Raw genomic sequence first — 27,074 nt, 5'->3', positions numbered from 1 at the left:
TGCCCAGTGCAGACCTCTCCACTCCAAGACCTTAGGAGCCATGAGGCCTCCTCCCTCTGCAGTGAGACAATGGAACAGTGGCCTCTCCAAAAGTCAGGCCATCTGAACACCAGCAAGACGGGACAGCTGCCCGGCCAAGGGAGATGGAGATGCCTTTGTCCAGGAGAGAGAAATAGTTTCAGGGAGAACCACAACACTTGCCAAGTCCCCTTTTTCACAGATCCCTTGTACAATAACAGGGTTTTATGTAACGGCAGAAAGTCATGGATTCCACAGTCAGCTCCCTTGCTCCGGGGCCAAAGTCAGACAAAGGTATGGTTTCTCCTCTGGGAGCTGAGATGAGATGACAGAGACCAAGAAAGAACTGCTGCTGCTGGGGCCTCACTAGTCACTTATACCTTTATACATGACTGCAAGTTTGTTGGCCGGCTCCGGGCAGAGCCTTAACTGTCGTAGTAGTGAAGAACTGTAGTAGGACATACTTGCGTGTTGTTGTTGTAGGTTTTTTTTGCTATGAAGCCCATCTTGATTTCTAGGTAATCGGAGGGCTGTGACGGATGGGGATTTCCATACCGTGGAGCCCTCTCACTTTCTTGCTGTCATTCTTTCTCTCTCTCTCTTTACCTCTTAAAACGGTTCATACTAGGCTCTGAAGAATGGGGACTTCCATAGCACTGATGGCTGCCTTCTTTCTCTCACTTCTCTCCCTCTCTCAATCTCCTCCCTCTCTCTCCATGTCTTTCTATCCCTCTCCCTCTCCCTCTCTCTTTCCCACTCTATCTATGGGTTCATACAAGGTTGTGATGGATGGGGGACTTCCAATAGAAGAACAACAGAGTTACAGTGAGTGTTTACCATAGCCACAGCCTTGTAACAGTCTTCATATTGGATTAGGTTTCTGAGCACATTGTCTGAGCCTCTATTACACGGCTGTCTTTGGAGGGGGGAAGAGACATGATTTGGTTTCTGGCTCTCTACTGTATATTCCAGCAGAGGTTGCACATTCCTGGCCTGAGACCACATGACCAGGGGGGGTGGATGCAGCTATTGTTGGGCCACTAATCAGAAGGGGGGATGGAGAAGAGCTCTGTTATAGACAATCTATGTGTAGGATTTCCACATAAGACAAAACGCCCCTGTGGTCATAGACAGGGTAGATTACAGCACAAACGAACCATCAAAGATGGCTGAAAACAGGACCTCTTATGAAACCATTGAAAGCTAATATCAGTGAGCCAGCATGTATTCATCAGGGCTCTGTATTTAGGTCAGTTTTCTCTCAGTACAATTTAGCATGCTGCAAATCTATGATCATACTCTGGCAGTGGCGTTGACAGGGTTAACGCAGACTGTAGTAAATCTCACAGGAAACAGGAAGTCGCAGAGGAAGGAACCCCCACCAAAAGCCCTGAAGAAAGGGGGGGGCCGCTGCGCCACAACAAACACTCCTGAGACGGCCCCTCAGCGTCCCGGCCGGCTGACGCACTTCACTACAAAACAAGCGGCTCCGCTTTGCTTTTTTGAGGCCTGTTGGAATGTGCTCACCCCCTTCGAGTACAAAAGCCTTTTGAGTTCCAGTGGCAGGAAAGAAAATCTTAACAAACAAGGAGTGTCCTGAAATACAGTCGTAAACAATTAAAAAATGTCCATAAACTTTGGACGATATCAAAGAGTTATGAGGAGGCCAAGCTGTCACTGTGGGGGTCGAATTATGTTCAAGGCCGTCTGTTTGGTCTGGTGAGGTTATGTTATGATGTGTTTGTTGTGTCTATGAGTGATTGTTGTGGTAAGCAGATCTCACTCTCACCTCAGCTAGTTTGTATGGCACGATCAGCCTCTCTCCCACTGTCACGGTCTTCCGTGTAGTCAGGGCCTCGAACAGCATCTCCTCCTTCACCTGTAGAATTCAAACAAAGAGTAAGATACTATAGATGTATAGATGTCTATACATGTCTACCTCAATGGAGAGCATTTTGTACATTACATTGAGTAAATTGATCTAGATGAGGGTAACATTTGGTCATGGGTGTTCTTCCATATACAGTAGGCCTTTATTTGGCTAATGCTCATAGCCCTTCCCTACTCCTGACTTGACATAGTCAAATGAGATTAGCATCTCACAGGGGACAAAACACACAAACGCACACAAACATATGCACAAATTTTAAAAAAACATACACGCCCTAGCATTGGCCCCAGACAAACTACTGACTGCAGAGCTACACAGAGAGACAGATGTCACCGCACACATCTGACTACTCACCCATCCACAGGGATTATAGGAGTGGGGCTAACAGCTGCTGCTGAGACCATGGCTAGCGGTGCTTTGTGTGCGCGCGCGCGTGTTTTCTCAATTGCCTCCTTTATAATGGCTGTAAGCATCAGAATGGGGAACAGACTTAATTTCATACTTCCTGGTAATCCCTAACTGGGTGTAGAGCTAATTCTACAGCTCACTGATTGGTCTTTGCTGAATGTCTCTGTTGCCTGGTAACGGGACTTTGATTCCATTAGTTTAAAAGGCCTTTTTAGGCCTATATTACACAGATTCTTGCATGATGTTAATAGGCTTCTTAATCAAACGAATGGAAGATGTGCCCTGAAGCACTGGCTTGGGATCAGCTGTGCTAGCTCCCATACATAGCCTAACCTGACCCTACTGTAAATGTTGTGTTGACATGACAGCAATCACTCAACAGAACCCTTGATGTCTAGCCGGCTACACCGAGCACTAGTCAGCCCTGAGGTCCAGCCAGAGGATCTAGTCTGTCAGCTCTCCATCCTGCCCTGCTCCACTTCCTCTTCCACTCCCACAGGAAGCAGGAAGTGCAGGACAGCCATATTCCCATTCATGCATCAATCGACACTACGGGCGACAAGCTTTGCCTGGCAAGTGTTCACGTGTATAGTGTATGAGAAGGTGGTGACCCACAGTTGAAACACTCTGATATGATGTACACGTTCAACTTCAGAGAGGATTATGTTGCCAATGTTCCTTGTAAGGTAATGTTGAAGGCACTTTGAGGTGATTTAGCTGTAATTTGGAACATGCTAACAGGGATTCAACCACTCTTAGCACTCAACAACGCTAAAATACAAACACAGATCTTAAGTCACCTACTCTACAGTTCAGTACCTTCTAAGTTGCCATGAGATGTGGTACATTTGTCATTTGTCCAAACGATCCCTTTAAGAAAACCAAACCCGCAGTGACACTCCAACTACTGTCCTGGAGCACTGAAACCTACCACTTCTCTCAATGATGGCTTCTACTCTCATACTCTGTTCATGTGGTGAACATGTGTCTCCCCTCACATCACGGCCACATGAGTCACATGGTAGAAGAAGAATAGTTTGTCAGGGTTTCCAATCCACTTTGGTCATTGTTTTGTCAGTGACTCAATAGTGTAGCTGGCCAATACTTGTGGTCGGTGTCAGGGGGGAGAGTGACACAATCCCTCACTTCCAAAGTAAATCAGAACAGCATGTGGACCACTGGCCGTTGAAAAGGCAGTAGAGGCAGTATGTGTCTCTGGTACGTACACCTGGACAATCGGTTAGTAGGGTATTATTTGTATTATTTTCTCAGGATATGACATATTCAACAAAGTTCCTTGTACTCTGTAGGTGTTGGGCACAGTATCATTACATACATTACATACTGCACATCCATAAGAGTCAACCGTGTTGTCGAGCGTTTTCTCTGAAACAAATACAGTATGATCTTGCTTTGTTCAGTTCACTTGTCTGCCATATTTTCATGCGACATGGTCACAGTGGCGGCTCAGCTCTACTTCGGCCTACTGTATACGCATCCATCCATTATTTGGGCGATGTCAAGGAATGGGGGAGTTGTTAGAGGTAGGCTACCCATGTATTTACAAGTCCCTCTAACTTATCTCACCCCTTAATATATCTCCCATGTCACTCCCCTCCTTCACACCCTTCACTGGGCTACTAAAATTGGTGCCCCCATGCCTGAAAGCATTTAATACTGTACAAATCTTTCATTTACCATTTTACAAAATAAAATCAATGGAAAAAAAGTGTTGTTTCTGTTGAGTCATTTTTTGTTTGTTGCTGTAAAATCCATCCACCTTCTGGTGGATGCAAACAGAATTTTTATTTTATAATAAAATGTGTTCAGGCTCTGCGGAGCTTCCCGGAGCCTTCTGGCTAATTGAGTAGTGCTGCAGCACCATGTATGGTTGTTCGCGGGAATTTCCATGGTATCTATTTGGCTCCATGTGTACAGGTTCTCTATGAACACTCTGCTTGTACAATCAAAATCAAATCAACATGTCACCCACAACACATACTGTACAACACAACATATGTCCTGATGATGTCCTGTAATGTCCTGCGTACAGGCAAAACCGTGAAATGCAACAGAAATTAACATGCTATTCTGTCATGGATTGATGAGATGATTACCCGGAGTGCCAGTCATAAATATGCTGCTATATAACAGACCATAACAGATCTGATAACAGTGCTTGAACTGTGCTGGTGATAAAGCGTTGCATTGCTGGATGGCTTTTGGGAACTGAAGTACCTCTAAACCTTGCTTGAACACAAATGACACTCGTGCTCAACAAGCTAAATGGAAGGGTCTAACATGATACGATGCACTCCACTTATACGAATGACAGATATTAAAGTCAAATATCAGAGTTATTGTGGTCCAAAACTGTCAGACACAAGCATTCCTATACTGACAATGTACTTTGGATTTATAGACCGGTTATCGTATCAGTCTGAATTTGCTTCCTATAGAGGTGTGCACTGTACTGTTGTAAAATGGTTTACTTGAATTTGACATACTGAAAAGTCTTTCCTCAATTCTGTGCATCCTCGCTCCTGACCTCTCTGAAGCTCAGATCTTCTCCTCCAATGTATTTTGAGAACAAGGCAAGGAGAGAGGACTATGATAGAGTTTAGAGATTCAGCTACTGATTAGGTTTACCTCAAGCAGCTCTGAGACGGTGGGCAGAACCTCTGGGTTACAGATGTCTATGGAGTCGTCTCTGTAGGTCTTCTTCTTATAGCGGATATTGCCCAGATGGAGGATGGCAGACAGCAGAGAGAAGATCCTAGGAGAGGGAAGGGAAGAAGGGAATAGAGTTAAATATGAGAAAGGCGAGGAGAAACAAGCTTGGAAAGTGATGGTGTTGCGATGGTGGGGGAAGATAGAGAAATGGAGGGAGGGAGGGAGGGAGACGAAGAGAGGGCGATCATTGCAGGGACTTGAGTTGGAGAGTGAGATGGGTAGAGGAGGAGGGTAGAGGAGGAGGGGTGAGGAGGAGGGTAGAGGAGGAGGGGTGTGTGTCCGATGTATCTTACTGTTTGCGTGTTGCTGGTAAGAACCCAACCATCTCCATAGCCAGCTGCAGCCGTTCAAAGTCGTGCTTCAGATCCTCCCCTTCTGCAGTGAAGCAGTCCTGCTGGAGTCGGAGTCACACACGCACACACACACACGAATCAGCACAGAACTGTTTACCGTAAACCGTACAGTACACTTGTGCAGTACAGAATACTACATACTCACACACTATCAACCCTATCTCACAGTAAACCTAAGACTATCTCTCTTTGACCTATGCCATCACATGTTAGGATACTGCATACTAATACTGCATACTACTACTGAACACAAGCATCTACTAACACCCTTAGTATACTGTACAGTACAGGTACTGTATCAATCAAGTTTGTATGTATAGCGCTTTTTACATAGACAAATGTCATGAAGTGCTTGACAGCAAAATAACAATATAAACAATAAATACAATACAAACAATATGATCTAGCACCGAATCATAGACCCCCAGGAGTAAGCCAAGGAAAGGAAAAAACTCCCCAGTGGGGAATAAAAAAACAAAAAAAATGTACACCACTATACTGGTGTTCCAGTTCAAAGGAGGGTAGTCAGGGAAAGCAAAAACAGGCTACATAGATAGACAACATTTTCTCTCATGCCATGGGGCCGTGGTATGGGGCAATGTTTTGGCAGATGGAAACTCTTTTGCAATGCTCCGAGTTTGGCCCTGGGTTAGAGCAGCCTTCCCCTTAGCTCTAATTATGTGCTGTGTGTACGAGTGTGAGATGGAGAGAAAGAGACCCTAGAGACGTGTGTGTGTACAGGCCGACTGAACTGGACAAAGTGTGTGTTTGTTTCTGTCTGTCTGTCTGTCTGGGCATTACAGACAGTGCATCCCTCCTTCTCTGGCGTGTCCATACAAAAGGGACCAGCCAGGAGAGATGAGCAGAGACCCACAGCCCAGAAACGGGATTAGTCTATAATACCATTTAACATGAAACCATTTTATTCTCTATTGCTTTCTTTTCAGTTTCCTGGGCACATACAGTAAAGTGAATTTCTTAAGCATAAATTTGCAGTTTCTCCATCGGCAACAAGAGATTTGAGGCTTCTCAAGCCTAGGGTAAGAGTTGGGTCAAAGAATTTTCAAATTGCTAGGTTTACTCACTTCAAATGCCAAACGGCACAATGTGATATGTTAAAGGAAGTTGGGAAAATAAAGAGATCAATGTGGGCCAGCTCCACAGGAATCTTTGGTCCCTTACCAAAACCTTAACTCTAGTACTTGTCTTTAGAAAAACAATCCATTTAGTACATGAGGGATGATTGAGGAACGTTCTGTTCTTTCACCTTTGGAGGCAGAGAGAGAAAGACGTCTGGTGTGGCAAGATTCTTCACAAACGGCAGGCTTTAGTGATGTGCTAACTTACTCTGGGACCGAATCCTAATTTGAGAGCACGGAACTCATGCATGGACATCAATGAGATATTTCCATGAAACTTTGAGTTGCGTGCCAAAACATCAAGTTCGGATTCATCCCTACTTACCTTATTCTGTCATAGATTTTAGTGACAAAGTCATTTTGTCATGACACCCAGTGTAATGTCAGAGAGTGCACATCATTCACAGTGACATGCCATTCAGAGACCCAGGCAATCTAACCACAACCGACCCAAAGACACCCTCTGTACCAAATACAGAACCAGAAGCCAGGAATACACCAAACACCAAATAAAAACAGCATAACATGTTTGGTCATTGTGATGATGCATCAAACAGTTCTTGTATTTGTTTAACTTTTTAACACAGACGTTGCATCTAGCTACTTAATAAACATGTATGCTAAAAGAGCTGACGGTCTCTGTATACAACACAGCACTCCCTGCCCATTGGCTACTGCTAAAGGTCAAAGGTCAGATAGGCCCTTGGGGTTGGTTGGACAGCTGTCAGGAAGTGTTGGGGGGGCAATGTGTGACAGACAGACATACAGTGTCTCAGACTGTGACATCATTTGCTTTGGCACAGGGGTCACATAGAAGAGGGCAGAGGAGGTCACAGACTGACCCCTGGGCGACAGCATGTAAACAAACACAGAGATAGAGGAGAGAGAGAGAGGCAAAAGGGTGAGAGAGAGAGAGAGAGAGAGAGCGCGCACGCAAGAGAGACAGAGACAGGCAGAGAGAGGGGTAGATTTATAGGATCCATACACTAATCCACTCTCCTCCAAGTGTTTTGTTTGAAGGGGAGTAAATCACTGGACCAGACACAAGGCATCACACACTAAAGGACATCAACACACACACACTTAAAAACAGGACGAGAGAGTGTGTTCTCAGTGTGAGTCGTGACAGAGCAGTGGCCCAACCCAACACCAAATCAATCCCCCACATACACACACACGCGCGCACACACACGCACGCACACACACACACACACACACACACACGCACACACAATACTAACCAGCTCGCTTTCATAGTAATTTTCCCAGTGGAGTCTGTGGGATTTCTTTGTCATCTGGAAGTAAGGTAGAGGGGGTTAAGAGAAGGTACATACAGACAGACACACACACACACACAGACACATACACACATTCTACTAAGAGATGACACATGCTGTTAATACATGAGGAAAAGGTCAATAAACTCATCTACATGCGCACGCGCACACACACACACACACACACACACACACACACACACACACACACGTACACAAATCCGACTCATGCTGTCACCATGGAAACAGCAGTGCATAGTAACAGACAGTGTGGAGCTGGTGGTGCTGTTGTGAGGGATTGTTTTTGAAGGAGAGGGGGGGAACAGTTACTTTTTGGGGATGCCAACAAGAGGAATGCATGAACAAAGGATTTAGTCCCACTGTCCCTGTGGAGTGCCCACCTGGTTGAGGTAATGGTACTCCTCAGGCTTCAACAGGTGGAAGGCCGTCCTCTCTTCCTCACTGGCTCCAGCCAGCAAGTAGTAGAACACGTGGTAGTTCCTGATGGGGGAAGACACAGGGTGCCAGGTTTGAGATAGATAGAGACAGGATTGCCAGATTGAGGAAGAGGGTCTTTTGAAATTGACATTCAATGCTAATGTAGTGTAGAAAAGCTCTGTTGAGTATCCCAGTGGTAGACAGATGCAGAGAGAGAGAGGGAAAATATAGATATTCAACTGAGAAATGAATCTTAACTCGATTCACAAGATTCAGCTCACAATGAACAAATCTGGCCATTTAAAGTCTCTAATGACCCTGAGAGTAGCAGACAAACCTAGAGAAAATATATAGACATATAACACGATAAAAACATGCATATTATACACAGTGAGATTGTATTACCCATCAAACAAAGAAACAGTGTACTGCAACAAGGCCACTGTAGTAACCATGATTAGGCGTTACAAAGGCTAGGACTTAGCCAAAGCATTGAAACCTAATTCTATTCAAACCAGTCCAGGGCTTATTCTAAAAGAAAAACACACTTAACACTTATAAATGGACACTGCGGTTGATATTGAGACGCCCAGTGCAGTAGAAGGTTCTACAGGGCCCCCAGTCTCAGAAAGTAGTTTGGTCTATGGTTGGGGGGGGAGGTGGGGAAGAGTTTGCGCCCTATCAATATCTATTTCAGATGTATATCAAATATCCTGAGTGGTTGGCAGAAATGAAAGCCAACTAAGTGCCAAGTTCCAGAGACAATGTAAGACAAAATGTGAGCTCTATCAGATATGGATTATTATTTTTCTTCTACCGAGGCAAGCAGCCTTTATGAATACTTTCCTACACAATCTCACAATCTGGGTCAATAAAGATATTGACTAAAACTAAAAGTAATTGTTTTTGGAGTCTCAAAATATCATTAACAATGTTGACAAAATATTCTCCTATTTGTATACATGTCAAGGTGACATTGCTCACAGATCCAGCAGTCATTTCTTGTTTCTATCTCACCTCTCGTTGTGCTCCTGGTAAACCAGACGAGACTTCTCTAGAAGATACTTCTCCACGTATGCTCTGGAAACAGACAGATAGACACAGTCAGTCAGACAGAAGAACAAACAGACATGTACAGTTAGATATGGGGATGGTACTGGAGTTGGATAACATCACCAAGAACATGCAACATACAGTGACTTCGGAAAGTATTCAGACCCCTTCACTTTTTCCACATTTCGTTGTGTTATAGACTCATTTTAAAATGTATTAAAAAATGTTTCAAATGTATTAAAAAATATTTTTGACATCAATCCACACACACACAATACCCTATAATGACAAAGCGAAAACACGTTTTTAGACATTTTTGCAATTTTGTTCAAATTGAAATACAGAAATAACACAAAGGGTCTGAATACTGATGTAATTTAGGTATTTCTGTATCTGATCATTTTGACAGAGAGAGGAGAGAGAGGAGAGAGAGGGTGTCTGAGTGAAAGGGAGAGAGATAGCGAAGAGAGGTAGAGAGTGTAAATAAATCAGAGATGGAGAGAGATAGCATGAGAGGAAAAAGACACAAAAGAAAATAAAGAGGGATGATAAAGTTGTATAACGGAGGTGTGGTGTGTGTCTCACCCTCGGACGGTGCCACTCTCTTGATAGTTGACCTGGATGAACTTGCCAAAGCGGCTGGAGTTGTTGTTGTGCGCCGTCTTGGCATTTCCAAAGGCCTGCAGAGAACAACAGGAGACATTAAGTACAAGCACAACGGCAAGTGGAGAGAGAAAAAGCGATGGAGGCAGGGACGGACAGAGGAGAGGGAGGATTCAACGTGTTTTGATGGGGGAGAACAGGAGATTAAATGCACACACACACACACACACACACGCATGTGCATGAGCCATAGAGTTGTGACTTTATGACCAATGTTGAACTTTGACCTCATGAAAATCACATTAGCTTCAGAGGGAACTCTGAACACAACTCTATATCAGGGGTCATGAGGCGTATACTATGTCTGAAGGGGAAACACACACACACACACACACACTCACACCTGCTCATCAACACACACCCTCACACCCAAACACAGACACACACAACCCCTGGACGGGTGCAGCTCAGTGTGAGAGATTTTAACAGGTCAATATTTCTGTTGGCCAGGGCTCATTATTAGGGAGTACTTTACCACACCTTGAGTGAGTCAACACTGCTCAGCTCCTAATGTCCCTCACTTACAGTATGCCTTTACTCTACTGTCATTCACAGCAAGTCAGCCAATGAGAGAGGACAGAAAGGGCTCCGGGGGGGACATGCATGGAATAGAATAGAATGACGAGTGGTATCAAACAGGTATGTGTTTGATTTCATTCCATGCATAACAATAAGCCCATCCTCCGTTAGGTTTAAGGAGAGATAAGGGGTCACCTGAGGTCAATGTCACAGTCGCCATTGACGTACTAGCTGTAGATCTGTGTGATCTGTGTGACCGGTGATCTTTTCTATCTCTGTGCAAAACCAACAGGACTGCAGCCCTTGAGGATGAAAGCTGCACACACACAGTTGTGCTGTATTTATGTGCTTATGTGTTCAGTGGATCATTGGTAAGTGACTTGGATGTGGGTTTTCACTTGCGCTCGCCTCGCACACGCACACATCTGATTCGATGAACGGACCTTTGAGTCCTATAAGGCCTGTGGAGATTCAGGGGTCCATTAAGGGCCTTGAGCAACAGCCATTACGGGTCATTAGGAGCCAGATGGGGCCCCGGTGTAGTCAGTAAATCTTGAGGACCGCTAGTGAGTGAGACGGAACCCCCTGTGACAGTAATCCGAGAGTAAGAGTACCTCACTATGGTAAAGCTTTATTAAGTAGAATTCTGGTGTGTTTATGCTTTTTGTTTTTTTGTTGCTTAATTGTGGTAACTACCGGGCCTGATGCGGTAAACAGAGAACTCGCTGGTGTACGTGGAGTGCCAATTATTGGGAGGGCATGAAACCTAATCCCTCCCCTACTCGGCACCTATGCACACACGCGCACAGCAGTAATCAGAAGAGGGGGGCTTTCCCTGCAGTTAAAATGCTCCCTCATTCCCTTCTCCTCTCCCCTCCCTCCAGTGTTATAGATTAGCATGCTGGTAATTTAGCAGGAGAATTCCAGGAGGCCAGATTTGAATTTGCACTTTATGAGGTGGAACCCTGGGCCGTCCTGCACTGGATGCAGACTTAACCAACCCTGTGTTATTCTTACAGCTGTACTGGGCCCTCTATCTCACACACACACACACACAGAAAGAGAGAGGTGCTGTTGACTGTTCAAGTGAGACAAACAACACAAAGGAACATAGAAATAGAAAGAGGACGAAAAAGTCAGAGGAAAATAAGAAATTAAAGCCTAGCCTGTACCACGTATGAATGTCTGTATCTGCCACACCTGTTGTACGATATAACACCCTGTTTTTAATGATGTTCGAAGCTCAATTTCTATTCATCTAATCTAATCTAAAGGCGACAGACAGGGAGAGAGACAGAAAGACCCAGAGAGAAGTGTGTTAACAGTTAACACTGTCTCAGAGCTGTGTGTGTGTGTGTGTGTGTGTGTGTGTGTGTGTGTATGTATGTGTGTGTGTGTGTGTGTGTGTGTGAGATTAATGAGTGGGGATGTGTCAGGGTGATTTAGTGGTGAACTCTACAGTGCGGTCATCCCTACCGGGGAAAACATACACTGACTGGGCGGTACCCGCGGTACCCGGAGTGTGTGTGTGTGTGTGTGTGTGTGTGAGGATGTGGATGTGTGTTTTAATGGACTGAACTGTACATACTGCACTGGGCTGTGCGGATTCAAGTGTCGTAGACTGTGTTCTGCACCAGTGAGCTATATTGGTATACTGTATGGTGCTGAGCTGTGGAAAAAAAAAATTAAATTAAGAATTCCTCATTTGGACAGATCTAACAAAAAGCAGTGCTTCTTGCCATATGTTTGACTTTCGCTAGGAAAGAAATGAAAATTCTGCTTCAGACTTCCTGGCTTAGTCCCTGTGTGTGTGTCCAGGTGGAGACTATAGCCCCTGGGGGCTGCTCCACGCTGTCACTTGGTGTTAGCCTGTTAGCATGTCCACAGCACCAGAAAAAGCAGAATTTCACACCCTCTGAGGTAGCGTGTGGTGGTGGCTCTGGGTTAAAAGAGGCTTTAGAAGGAAGTGTTGAGGAGACAGCAAGAGGATGCAGGCTGGCTAGCTAATTAACCTGACAGGACCTCCTCAGTGCTACGCTAGGCAATGACCTCTGTAGGCACTTTCTTACTCTTTAGCTAAAGCTAACTCTAGGACGCTATCTAGCTAGCAACTTCAACCGCTCTCATTCTTTCTCACAGGCAGTTCTTACAGTCCATAGCCGTCTGTCGTTCTCCCCTTTCCGTCACAAACACAGACAGGTGACTTACTAGTCAGTGTGACTAGTTTACGGCAAATACCACACTGTTGCTACCACCCATTTGCAGCCTTCTTGCAAGCCTACTGTTTATAAAGCTGTAAGTCCCTAGAATTATTGATGTTGGCTTGTTCAACACGACCACATGACGCCTGCTTACTTTAGTTCAGCTGGATAGTTTTTGCCTCCGTGGGTATCCAGGTCAAACCCTGGGCCTGCTGGGGGCTGATGGGGGATTGGGCGTGACTCACGCCCCTCCAGCTGAGAAGCTACAGGACCAGTGCTAACCCCCCAGTGTCACTCAACCTCACAACACAAACCTAGCACAGGCAAAAAGGCCTGTTACATCAGCAAGGATCTACAGGAGATATTCTGCCACTCTTCTGGGGAAAATGTTAGTTGCATTGCAGTTAACTGTCTTTTGTTCTCTCATGCACCTTGTTGTACTGCCAGGTCAGACAACAGGAAAGCCACTTTCATATGGATTTATTCTAGTTTCAAAAATATTCAACATAAAAATGTCAAATTACTTTAGGTGAAGGTGGATTGTACAATACAGTTCAGCAGTTACAGTACTCATGTCATAAGGGGACACACAAGAAGTAAGAGTCTCTCTCCCTCCCTCTTCCTCTCCCCCCCTCCCTCTTCCTCCCTCTCTCCACCCCCCCTCCCTCCCTCCCCCTCTACTCTTCTCCCACAGACATGGTGGAGAATACTAACCATGTTTGCTGCCTCATTAAACTATAACTATAGCATGAACATCACAACAGATTAGATCACTTATGGGTAAAGTCCCTGCGCCTCTGAACACAATTACTACAGCTCTCACTCTTCAACAGCATATTGTACATCTGACACTGATACTTTCACACTATACATACTGTGCAGTAGAAACACACACACACACACACACACACACACACACACACACACACACACACCACACACACACACACACACACACACACAGAACAGAGAATAGGTCAGACATAAAAGGAGCCTGACGGTTGAGGTAATGACAGACTTGGGGCTAATTATAACAAAGTGTACGGTAATCTAGACAGAGGAAATGAACCCTCAGATCAGTATGAATGGGTAATGTAGCTACTCTGCAACTGAGTGAACAAGAGACCTCTTCATAATTTGACTGGGGCTCATTTCAAAAGGTGGCCATCCAGTGCTATTTATATTTATACATCCAGCATTGTCTGATAACCCACACTTCTTATGGGATGTGACTTTTGACCTTTGAGCACACATCAGTAGCTACAATTGATTTGGGTCGGGACAGGCACAGGTTTGCTTGTGTTTATATTTTTTGATATAATCTTGCGTCTTTTTATCTAATCTTGGCTGTGTGATAACTCGCAGCTGCCTACTGCTCTCTCTCTCCCTCTGCTCTAGTCATAGATGCACAGCATCAGCACCTGTTCAATAAAGTGTTTTTTTTGTTTGGTTCTTAAGGCTATATACATGTATATCTAAGAGAATGTATATATTATCAGCAAAAATACTTTTTTTTTGTGCGTTTTACATTCTCTTGTTGTTTTTGTCAGTCCTAAGTACTGATTTGGGTTTAAAGGCTGTGAAAAAAAGAATTAACAGAAAAAGAATTAACAGAAATACTCCAAGAGTCAAGATCAATTGAAAGCATAATACTCTTGTCTGCGTGAAGCCTTGTCTTATAAGGTGCTATTGGCATCAACGCCGACAAACACACAAAACGGGACAACGGCAAAATCTGGCTCATTACTGGAAATATAAGGTACGGTATTCCAGGCAGGTACAGTAAATACATGTTATTGATGGTAACTAAGGCGAGTTTTCAAGCAGTCTCTCTCTCCACTCTTCTCAGCAAGTGGCTTTCTCCTCTCCATTACTCCACAACGCAATTTTGCTGTTGTGTGCAATAGATAAAAGCACGGCTGTTTTCTAGACCTTTTTTTCGGGCTCAGGCTCAGGCTCATGAAAATATCTTTGATGTCGGGCTCAGGTCTCATCTCAACGGGCTGGGTCAAGTCGGACTTGAATTTTCAAGTCTGTTTAAAACTCGAGTGTGTGTGTGTGTGTGTGTGTGTGTGTTTTAATATCACAGCCCAGTTAATCTAAAAGAAGAAGCCCACATACTTCCTGGCCATAATAATGCTCCATATTGACATTCTCTCCCATTGACTTACGCAGGAGTCAGCTATCAGCAACATCTCTATAATAAGAGGGCTCATCTGCCGATGCCAGCGGAACGTGAAATGACCCCCAGTCCCTCTCATCTGGCTATCACGGGAAACCAGAACATCCCACAGATGTCATCAGCTACATGTCACACGCACACACACAAACATATACACACCAGGGGAGGCTGGTGGAGGTAGAAATCGGGCTCATTGTAATGCATGAGATGGAATGAGGAATGGTATGAAAACACAACGTCTTCCAATTTACCTCCACCAGCCTCCCCTGGTGTGTATGAGTGACACATACGACCATGTTCTCAACTTGTGTCATTAGTATTAGTCTAGTGACTGCCTACTAAATGATCTTGTCAGAGGAAAGACTTTCTCTTGCCAACTGTTAGTGAGAGAATGAAAGATGAGAGAATTATATCTCCTTTGAGAGAGAGAGAGAGAGAGAGCATGTGAAAGAAAAGACAGGAGATAAAACAAAGGGTGTTTTATTCTTACTCTGAGTCTTGTCCTCACAGCAAAGCTTTCCTAGTTCAAAGTGTCTGAATCATTTGACCGTAGCCCACAGTGGCAGCACGTACACTGCAGAAGCACAGCTCTGTTCACTGGGCTCATTTGAACCCCACAGTAGCCTTTTGACTGAGCCTCTGTTTGTGAGGGCTTACTGCTGCTGGCCACAAAAAGTTCTGAATCTGCAACAAACACATTCTCCTCTGTAGAGACGGAATAAGGAGAATATAGCACAAAGGGAAGGGGGGAGGGTGAAAGGGAGAAAGAATGAGAGAGAAGGAGGGAGAGAGAGAGAGTGTTTGTGTGTGAGAGAAAGAGAGACATTTGATGCTCTTTATTGAGACATCCTCATAAAAAATGAACACACCTTATTTACACCTGTGCTTTCTCAGCCCATCCAAAAAAACGAAGAGAAAAAGAGGGAGAGTGAGCCAGAGAGAGAGAGAAATGCGAGCCACAGTCCCTCTCCCTTGAGTGTTTCAGACTGCTGTGTGTGGTGACGTGTCTGCTGACAGGACACACTTCAGTACCACAGCCAAACAGAACACAATAACTACAGTTAGGAGAAGTTGGGACTGTCCAAGTACAGCACAATGAGATTCACTTCATAAGTAATTCATGAGCTCGATGGGGAGGTTAGTGTTCCGTGACAATGTATAGATTTAGTTATCAATGTAGGCATATAGTCTTGTATATGCCCTATATATGTGAAATATATTTGTTAATTCAGCTTAGACGCTCTAACATATAGTCTAGTGCAGTATAACAGTAAAAATCATTAATTGGAATTCCTTGTAGGGTAGCCACAACCAGGCATTAATGCCCCCTGAGTATAGCTCTAGTATCTTTCTGTGGACAGCCCTCAATACTTACAAGCTCTACTGAACCATGTGTGGCTTTTAAGGGAATGACATCACATTCCTCTAGTAGCAGGTGCACCGCTTCTCCAGATGGTAGGGAGTGTGTGTTTGCTTTGGCAACGTTCCCCTGCCAGCGCTTCCTGTTTGAGTGCGGGGAAGATCACAGCACACTGTTTGACCCACACAGACACACACACAGGTGGTTTTCAGGAGTTCTGCCCTGTGGCGGCATGCTGTAACATTCATAAGGAGTGTTGACTGACAAGTGTATGTGTGTGTGCGTGCGTTACACACATTTAGTCATGGTGTGTAATTTGGTTGGGTGGAGCCTCAAAGAGTTGTTCAACGTTGAGTGGTTTCGGCTTAAGTGTCTGCAATGTTTGTTCTTTGTCTGTAGCTTGTACTCTGAACACTTTTAAACTTTTTTGCCGCTTGGCTTCGATTGTCCTCATTTAGCCCCAATGTGAACTGGATAGTACTGTATTTTTTATGAATTTCCTCTCCCTTCCCCTTCAATTCTCATTCCTCTCTTCTCCTGCCATAATATATATTCTTGTAGGTAGCTCTCTCTCTCTCTCTGGAGGGAGGGAAGAAAAACAAAAGACAAGGGGTGGAGATGCATAACTGAACTATAGCAGGTCACACTGCAGCCTTCTCATAGAAAGCATGCGTGTTCAGAGGCAGATGAGTAAACTATCTAGTCATAGTAGTACTAGTGTTTGCTGTAATTGATAGCTTAGCATAGTTCCTGTGATCTCCATAGGAATTAACAGCGTTTCTTCCACAGAATGAAACTACCAGATAGCACCTCCATCAGATAAAAGGCTATTCACTCATGCAAACTAACACACATACACCCATACAAGTTTATATAGGGCAGTCACCATGTTCACCAGCTATGTGAGTCTTACCTCAGAGTGAGTTCACCCGCAAACTGACGCAATGAGTCCATGTACCCACTCACCCATGGCTCCCAGCTCACCCTTCTCTCTCTCTCACTCACTATAACTGAATGCATTAGCTGCAGATGCACAATACAGAATTTCCCCCTCTCATACGCTGGTAAAGTGATTGCTTTAGAATCAAAAATAGAAAGCTTCATAGGATACTGGAAATATAGCTATTTAAGCTAGTTTGTTGAAGGTGATCAAATATTTTGTATTGACATGTGTGCTAGTACAATTAACATGGCTAACATGACCACTCACTAATATCGCAACAAAAAAACACTCTCCATTTCTGTGATGATGGGGAAAAAGTATATTATATTATGGTGGGAGTACATTTTTCAGTCAAATATTACAATTTTCATGTCAGTTTTGCAGTGCTAAACGTTTGTTTGTGTCTCCAGTGACGTTCAACTTTAGCAGCATATTACGCCATCAGATAGCAACCCACTGCTGACAGTCACAGTCATGATGACTTACAGATAAAGGGAACCCCCATCACACACACACACGCACATGCACACACATGTAATCCACAGTGTGACAGCCCTGCCCTTTCTAACAAGACTTAAGAAACAACCAACCCCACCCATCTATGACTCATGCATACGCCAATGTTTGACCATGATTAACTACTAACCAAATGGTAGTAAGAGAGGAAAAAAGAGTAACAGTAAATTTTGAATAAACAGAAATGTCCTATAGGCCCCGTCATTGGCTTCACATGTGGGAGTAGTTAATGGCTGATCTAGCTCCGCTATTAGATCGCATCCTTTCATGTGGTGAGAGCTAGCAGTTAACATCGGGGTAATTACTAGTTCGTTATGAGAGAGGTACAATAAAATAAGAACCTTGCACTAATATCAGATTGCTGAGGTAATGTATTAAGAGTAATATTAAGAGTAAGCAATAAGTTGTGACAGGCCATTTTATGCAAACTAATGTAGCAGAGAAATGGTTATAAACCAAGACTAAAAACTAAGTGGAAGTAGTTCAGTTTGAACGCATGCCATTATCATATGTAATGGCTTATTCGACTTGACTTAGAGAAAACAAGAGAAAGAACATGAGCAAATCCAGGAGAAAGTGATGGAGAAAGAGAAAAAGAGATTGTGAGACAGAAAGAGAGAAAGAGAGAGAGAGAGAGAGAAGGAGAAAGAGAGCTCAAGGCAGGGAGGGAGGGAGAAAGAGGGACAAAGACAAAAAAGAGAAAAGAGCGAGAGAGAAAATGATAGAGAAAAAAAAATAAAAACAAGTGAGAGAGTCAGAGTGAGTTCAGCCAACAAGCTAGCTAGCTAGCTAGCTAACTAGCTGTGCTATGGCTGACTGTGCAAGACTAATTAGAGGATTGAAATAGCCGTGGAGTGTGTATAATTCATGAGATGGCGATGGGAGAGCATTATAATGGCTCTGAGCCGTCACGTCCGCTTAGACTTGTGTATAAAGTCCCTCTGTGTTACACTTGTGTGAAATGTCATAGCACATCAAAGATGTGGAAAGAGAGAGGGAGACTGGGGCTAACGTGCTGTGTTGGGAAAGGGGACTAACTCATATATTTGAGTCTTGAGGCCTTATATCTTGTGTATAATAGGATATCCTGAAATAACCAGACTGTATTTAAATCAGCACTACTTTGTACAGCAGAAAGAGAGAGTGGGGGAAAGCATTCGGAAAATTGGGAATTGGATATGTTTGGTTCAATGTACAGTAAGTACTGAAATAACCAGTGGGTCATTCCATGTAAACTCAACAGACAAAAGAGGATTGACACCCACCATCTCAGATTGTTCTACCTGACAATGATTAAGAGATGAGGAATCCAGTGTATGACAGAACGAGCTGGGGCTAGAAGCTGTGGGATAAATGTTGACATCCTGCATTAAGGCAGTATCCTTGCCCCAGGGTATGGCAGCCCTATGTTGAGCTATTTAAAGGGCACAACCAGCACATCATGAGAGAGACAGTGGTACGATGACAGTGTGCAGTGTGGGATAGCTCTTCCAAGACTTCCAATGCCAGTACATCTACCTGTACATCATACACAACATTGTCATACAGAATCTGAACACAATGGGCTGGTTTTAGGGAAGCATTCCCTAGACTATATTGATGGAGGAAATGCAATGTTGGTTACATAAAGCCTAACAGGTCTAGCACTGTGACATTTCTCAGTGTAGCTAAAATAGCTCCTCCTTAAACTGAATACAATATCTATGATTAACATCCCAAATAGTAGTTATAAAATCTATGCAAGTACAATACGTCGTGTGTACGACAGCCGACCACAAGCTGTACTGCTGATCGCCTCTCTAGCACGCTCTACTTAGTATGAATGTCTCTGGCAGTGTGACCGTGTGTCGCGTGTGTACACTGTACTGTACTGTATGTGAGTGTGTGTGTGTGTGTGCCTGAGTGTATAGCATGTGTGTGTATGCACGTGTGTGTATGTATGCACACTTTGGTGTGTGTGTGTGTGTGTGTGTGTGTGTGTGTGTGTGTGTGTGTGTGTGTGTGTGTGTGTATCTGCAGTGTGTGACTCAGGTCTCCCGCGTCCCCATAAATTGCCAGTGTCACCATATGGAAAAGCCACATCTGGATTCCATTGGGCTCAGGAAGGGCTGCGTTGCCCCAATAAAACGCTCTGACTGCAGAGCCTTTTCAACAGGGCCACTCTGACTGTCAGCACAGGGCTTGGAAAGGAGAGAGGAGAAGGAGAGGAAGGGGGGAAATGGAGACGGCTACAGAGCTGCAGTGAGAATTTAACGCCACCTGATGAAAAGTCAATTACCCGCCTGTGGCCTGTCTCCAGGATAGGGAGCTCTGAGGACTGTGTGTGTGTGTGTGTGTGTGTGTGTGCGCAAGTGAGTCAATTACCAAAACCGGTTCTGACACAACTGTGGAGCTTAGGGTTGGCTTACTTTGTGCTGTGGCCTTGCTGAACAACTTTTCAGTCTTGACTGAGAGTGTGTACCGTTACAACCATAAGTGTAGCCATATCACCACTGTTGCAATCTCCCGTCACTGGTCATCAGGATCTATACACCCAGTGGGGTTAGCTGTAAGTGGTTAGCCATTAGTGGTTAGCATTGTGTTAGCTTGACAGCTCTGTCTCACAGACCAAGCTTACACTCTGTGTGTGTGTGTGTGTGTGTGTGTGTGTGTGTGTAATGTAATGGTCTCATGACACAGCTTATTCAAAAGCTCAGTGTGAATACAATTATTATCCAAGGATGTGATAACTCACATTGCGACAACACACAACCTACTGTAAATCCCATTCCAAGGCTATCGGAATCAGAGGGGGAGAAACGGGAAATGTAATCCTCAAAAGTGTGACTGACATATAGAATCTTAATTAATTATAAGTGTAAAGTTCTGTGGGAATGCCCTCATTGTGTTGCACGTTAATCCTGAGAAATTTGCACTGTATGACGGAGGTGTGACATGTAAAAGCCAGAAAGCAGCTCCAATGTACCGGGGTGAAAATGCTGAGCAGGCTGCTTTCCGCCAGGAACTTAAAGCACATGGACACGTGTGGCATGCTTCCAAAGCACGCATCCATATACACACACACACAGATGCACACACTTACTCTCGTACACACACACACACACACGCCCACACACACACACCTCTCGTGAGAAAGTAGGCGGGGAGAGGATTGTAATAGCACAACCATAATCTTAAACTGCTTCATGGTTTATGTACAATCTCACCATGGCCCCTAATGGCAATGGGGGAAAATGTGTGTATGGTATATTCACTACTCAGATGTGTGTGTTTTTTCATACAGTCCCCTAATCATATTCAACCCATTCAATTCCAGCTCATGATTCGCTAATACAATCTGGAGAAACAAGCCAAGACCTCATTTGCTTTTAATTTTATTTGATTTAATGCAATCATTTTTGGTTTCAGCGGTTCTGGCAGGGCTCCAGTCTCTACAGCACAGTATACTGCCATATCTAAAGCAACACACTCTCACCTCTTTTCTGAACCCACACTTCAAATTAAATAGTTTCTAAGAGGGTCTTTCTGATTTTCTTATGACCTAGAAGTATTCCCACCCCCCCCCCCCTCCCCCACAAGCTTAACAACTCTACGGATTCAGGTCATCTTGGCTTTTAAAAAGTTAATATGTGCTTCAGTGCATATCTAGAGAAACAGCGCAGCAGCACAGTGGTACTGTGCAAGGTTGTGCATTGAAATGCTTTAATCATGTACGGGAAAACGGACCAGCGAAGAACACTCCAGCAGCAGATCTAGGCTTCCCCAGTCACGTCAGGGCAGTGTGTGTGTGTGTGTGTGTGTGTGTGTGTGTGTGTGTGAGTGTGAGTGTGAGTGAGTGTGTGAGCGTGCGTAATAACGTGAGTGTGGGAGAGGGTGATGTGTGTGTGTGTGTGTGAGTGAGTGTGTGTGAGTGTGTGTGTGTGTGTGAGTGAGTGAGTGTGAGTGAGTGTGAGCGTGCGTAATAACGTGAGTGTGGGAGAGGGTGATGTGTGTGTGTGTGTGTGAGTGAGTGTGTGTGAGTGTGTGTGTGTGTGTGAGTGAGTGAGTGTGAGTGAGTGTGAGCGTGCGTAATAACGTGAGTGTGGGAGAGGGTGATGTGTGTGTGTGTGTGTGTGTGTGTGAGAGTGTGAGTGTGTGTGTGAGTGTGAGTGTGTGTGTGAGTGTGAGTGTGAGTGTGTGAGTGTGTGAGCGTGCGTAATAACGTGAGTGTGGGAGAGGGTGATGTGTGTGTGCGATCCTATCAAAATCTACGATCTAAGAGAAAGAGCAGGGCTAGCAAAGGTATTGGGCAGCATATCTATGTAGTGAGAGAGGGGAGGAAGAAAGAGAGAGAGAGTGAGATCAGAAGCAAACGGTTTGCTTTGAATACAGTACGTGGTGCAGCGGGAAAGTTGACGTTGACTGAGAGAGGAAGAAGGTGAGAGAGGATGACAGATAAAGCACACGAGAGAGAGAGGGGAAGAGCATGTGAGAGAGAGACAGAGACAGACAGTGAGAGAGAGAAAGAGAGAGACAGAGAGAGAGAGAGAGAGAGAGAGAGAGAGAGAGACAGTGAGAGAGAGAGACAGAGACAGACAGTGAGAGAGAGAGAGAGAGAGAGGGAGGGAGAGAGAGAGACAGAGAGAGAGAGAGAGAGAGGGGAAGAGCATGTGAGAGAGAGAGAGAGAGAGACAGAGAGAGAGAGAGACAGAGACAGACAGTGAGAGAGAGAGAGAGGGAGGGAGAGAGAGAGACAGAGACAGACAGTGAGAGAGAGAGAGGGAGGGAGAGAGAGAGAGAAGAGAGAGCTAACAAACGGCTGCTGCGTATGCTGGACCTGGGAGAGCATGGCGCTGCCAAAGTCAGTCAACCAGACCAGGCCCAGATACCTGCTGGCAGACTAGGCTGAACTCATACGGCCCTGAAGAACAAAAACACCATCTGATTATAATATAACACAAGCTGCTATTGTAGAGAGGCCATCCTGGTTTGCTTTACCTGCACGTCGCTGATCATTGTGGCAACTAAGTAGGCCGCTTTTGAAGCCTACCCCCTCCTGAGTGTGCTTTATATCACATCTTCAGAATGGCTGAGACCAGACACATGATTCAACTATGTGCACACTCAGCAAACTCTCCCGATTAACGCAACTGTACACTTAACCATGTGAAACTAACCTTTCACAGTGAAAAGAGGGCCAAAGGTCACCCATAAAGAACCATTGCCTGCAGAGCTTAGAGAACCAATGCCTGCCTGTGGTTTGGATTGAGCTAGCAAACTGTCCTTTTACACAATCTATTGTGAATTTATAGGAATGCCCTGTGTTGAATCTTTTACACCCTGTGCATGACAGTCAATTCTTAACATACAGACTTGTTGTTAAAGGACGTCCCTAGGAGGCACTGATTTGAATTTCCTGTGTTCTCAGGAAATGCCTGAGTTAAGGCCATAGGGGCTGTTTTTGTGTGTAAAAATGGGCCAATCTTCCCAAATTGTACATATTTGTGAACAGGGAACCCCCTTCGACTGACAAATACATTTTCAAGTCAAACGACGAAAACAACTTCTGAACACCTTGTGCACACCTGTCGCTTTAATGTGTTCAGTGGAATCCACTCACCTTTTTCTTAATATGACAATTACATTGAGCAATAATTTTTGACCCTATGGCCCTTAATCCATGCACTTACTGTGAATACAGCAAGCAAAAAATCAAATCATGGCATTCCAGGGACATCCTTTAATGATCCTGCGAGTTTTAAGTCTTTATGTTAAGAAACCCCATGATGCACAGGGTGTAAAAGGCTGTCAGCATGCACAGTAAGGGACATAATGCAGGTCCATGTGAAGTAGTGACTAAGCCACTTCCTGTGGACATATTTCACAAGGTTCACAATAAATTGTGTAAAAGGACCTTTTGCTAGCTTAATCGCAGCCCACAGACAAGCATTGGTTCTCTAAAGGAGAAGGCAGTGGTTGTCTGGGTGACCTTTGTCCCTCTTTTCACTGTGAAATGTTAATTTGGTGAAGTGTACACTTGCGTTAATCAGGACAGTTTACTGAGTGTGTACATAGCTGAATCATATTTCTGACCTGTGTCTGCAGGCGCTGCTACCAGGTTTTATTTGTAAACCTGCTTGGGAACAGGTTCCAAAACAACCTGTTATTTGCAGGTATAATTGGAACATGTATGCGGTTTCATTAATAAACCTGCTTAACTGCACATAGATGCACACAAACTGCTGTTTTTGACAGGTTTTAGTTAAACCTGCTGTCTGCACATAGATGCACACAGAGGAGCTGAGGTCAAGGCCCCCTCCAAAGGTGAGCTCACTCACAGAGCCCGTAGCTTTACAAGACACACCAGATTTATTGACTTTTGACTGATAACTCCACTTTCGCTGTTTCCGAAGGCTGACTCTATTTTACGTGGTCCAAAATATAAATAACCCTTGCTTTTAACAGTCGTATTTCCTTTCATAACTCACCAAAAGCTAGACGTTTGTCTTAAGCCTAAATAGCAGGACTTCTGAGTTATCGTGGCGATCTCCCTCCCCATAGCCTGGTGTTGTGTTACCAAACTGATTTCTTAAACAGTGAGCTGCATTCTTGTTGTCTTATCTCTGTCTATCTATCTGTCCGGGAGGAAACGTTGGAGGAACCTTTCTTCCTGAGAGAGCTTTTCCACTACTCTCTTTTCTCCTCAACTTAGTGAGGCTTTCCTTGGAGCCTAGCCCATATATAATCTCTCACTCGCTCTTCTACCTCCTTCATTTCTCCCATCTCTACCTCTCTCTATTTCCCTCCCTCCTTCCATGCAGAGAATATAAGACTCCAGATTGAGCCCTATTTCAACAGCATGCAGGAACAGTATAATTAACAACCCCTATGTGAACATTACGACAAGGCTACTGGAACACGGACCACATGCAATCCCAAAACCAACACACACAGAAAACCCTCTCTGATCCTAACAGCAAACTCACAGCATCAGTTTAAAGCCACATAAACCAAAATACAAACACACAAGTCATAACACTGTAGCACAATAGCGTCTCACTGACTGGCTATTAAGACACTGGAGACAGATATTAGGGTCAAACAAGGATCTGTGCTAGTGTATCCCAGACAAGGCAATAGTACTTTACAAAGGGTCATTAACAGACACACTCCTGAGGATGTTGTGAACATATGTATGTGTGCCTGAAGCAGCCATTATAGCAGTCATATGGAGCCGCACCATGGGGGATGCATGCAGTAATGGCGGATGTGAGCTGCATGACTCCAAAGTGACACCCATCCATTAGACACAGATACATACATCAGGACAGGTCATTGGGAGTGGACCTGTGTTTAGTGTTTACTAGGAGGAAGTAGTAAAGACAGAGACAGAAACAGGCATGGCTTGTTAAGCGCTTTATGGAGCAACAGAAGTTAACACTCCAAAGACATTCCGTCTTTCATTAAAAACTCATCTCAATTTCACTAGCCCCTGAAATTGGATCCCCCCACCTCCTCTCTCAGTCAATCCCTCTCTCTCCCTCATCAGAGCTAAAAACCCTCCTCTCTCTCTCCCTCCCTCTCTCTCTCCCTCCCTCATCAGGCAGTGTTTCCGCTAGAGGGCAATTCCACAATAAAAGAATGACCCTGGGACTTGATTTTTCACTTTCATATGTATGCCAAACAAAAACCCTTGATAGCAATGTTTAACAAACTATACTACTCTATGCACAATGACTACTTCTAACAATTCCATCTGAACACATTTACTTGAAGAACTGTGCAGCTTCAAAGTTCGGTAACAGAATGTCCCTGTTTCTTTTTTAATGTAACCATGTTTCCCCAAAACTGTGAAATATCCGCTCCAATTTAAAGAGTGGGGTGTTAGCCATCATATGATACCTTGAGTTTGGAAATATCTCTTTTCGTTGTTGAGCTACAGTAAGTGAAGTGGATTGACATCCAGCAACAGAATGACGGTAACAGAATGACTAAATGGGTCGCACACAAAAATGCATGATTTATGGATTTGAATGTCATTCTATACATGATGATGTAGCTAAAATAGGGAAACAAAGATATAAATATACAATAGACACTCTCATTAAAAGGTAATAATGTAGTCTTTTATCAACTTATATATAACATTAAAAAGGGAAATTGATTAAAAAAATAAATAAAAACCCCCCACAAAACACAAGAAAACATAAACCGGCATTTGAAACTCTTCATTTAATGTGATTCAAATCAATGACATTTGTTGTTCTCAATTTCTTTTCTTTATTATACAAAAAAGCCTATACTTTTGCCACCAAAAAAGAGAATTTGAAAAAAATGAAATACAAGTAGGCCTGTGTCATGTGCAGACACACACAGAGACGCACACAGAGACACTCAATCTGCTCCTGGTTTGGCTCAGAGATAGCAAAATGGAAACATTATTTATTGCCTTTAACCGGTGTGAGAAGGATCCTAATAATCTGCCTTAGGGACACCACACCAAATATGTCAGTGCACACTTTAATGATGAAGACAAATCCCTTGCTGTCTTTTTTGTAGAAGTGTGCAACATGTATGTATAAGTATGTCATCATTCTCAATGGCAGTTATTTGCGCTACGTATGTGTGCGATTTCCTGGCTTTGCTTTCCCCACTGTACTCAACAACAATGAAGTCTCCATTTGTAGCATGACATGAGGATGTTGAGGTGCTTGATGCAGTGGTTTGTAATTACAACTGAATTTCCCAATGTTTTTCGGCTATCCCTGTGGAGGAACCCTTTTAAGGTCCATGTAGAACCCTCTGTGAAAAGGGGTCTACATGGAACCCAAAAGGGTTCCTTAAAGGTTCTCTCACAGGGACAGCCGAAGAACTCCTTTAGGTTCTGTTCAACCTGTACAATAAGTGAATGTAGCCAATTCAATCAGTAATTCCGTTCCAATATCTGTAGTAATTTCAGTAATTTCTGTTACCGATTTGGTTTTAATCACTTATAAATTCATGAACTAAATCAATATCAGTAAAAACACTACAAGTATTTGGTAGGTCTACCCATACTATATATCTGTTGTTATCTTTTATTATTTTGAAAGGAGTACAAAGAAATAATGCCCTCTAAAATATCAAGTGGTAAGTTAGGATTAGCTACAGGATTTGAAAGTTCTTCCAGGTTGCCTAATCAAACACTTGAGAAAATTACCCAGGTAGGTAGGGGTAGAAGCAAGTGGAGCAGCAGCACAATGAGTGCAGCAAGGGAGAGGGCAGAAGAAAGAGGACAGAGTTGGCAGAAGGAGAGGGGAGAGAAAAGAGGCCGCCTTTGTCTGGGAGGCACAGACTGTCAGGATGGGACCAAGAAAAGAAAAAAATGCTGTCAGGCAGGCTGCAAACTTTGCCATTGTGCC

At 44.0% G+C, this 27,074-nt stretch overlaps 1 protein-coding gene across 1 annotated transcript in view; it reads right to left on the bottom strand.

Moving 5' to 3' along the window:
• myo9ab (myosin IXAb) overlaps positions 1-27,074 on the bottom strand; it is a gene marked incomplete at its 5' end in the record, with an annotated part of 73,784 nt that overhangs the window by 30,834 nt on the left and 15,876 nt on the right. Inside the window, 7 exons of the mRNA XM_083665594.1 lie at positions 1,808-1,897; positions 4,967-5,093; positions 5,344-5,444; positions 7,784-7,837; positions 8,221-8,320; positions 9,275-9,337; positions 9,896-9,990. Of these exons, the coding sequence (XP_083521720.1) occupies positions 1,808-1,897; positions 4,967-5,093; positions 5,344-5,444; positions 7,784-7,837; positions 8,221-8,320; positions 9,275-9,337; positions 9,896-9,990 (630 nt within the window). The remainder of the gene's footprint in view (positions 1-1,807; positions 1,898-4,966; positions 5,094-5,343; positions 5,445-7,783; positions 7,838-8,220; positions 8,321-9,274; positions 9,338-9,895; positions 9,991-27,074) is intronic.

Source organism: Argentina silus (assembly GCF_951799395.1).
Source record: "Argentina silus genome assembly, chromosome: 3".
NCBI classification, from domain to species: Eukaryota; Metazoa; Chordata; class Actinopteri; order Argentiniformes; family Argentinidae; genus Argentina; species Argentina silus.
Note: the sequence above shows the minus strand (reverse complement) of the source record. Positions and strands in the feature narration are given on the sequence as shown.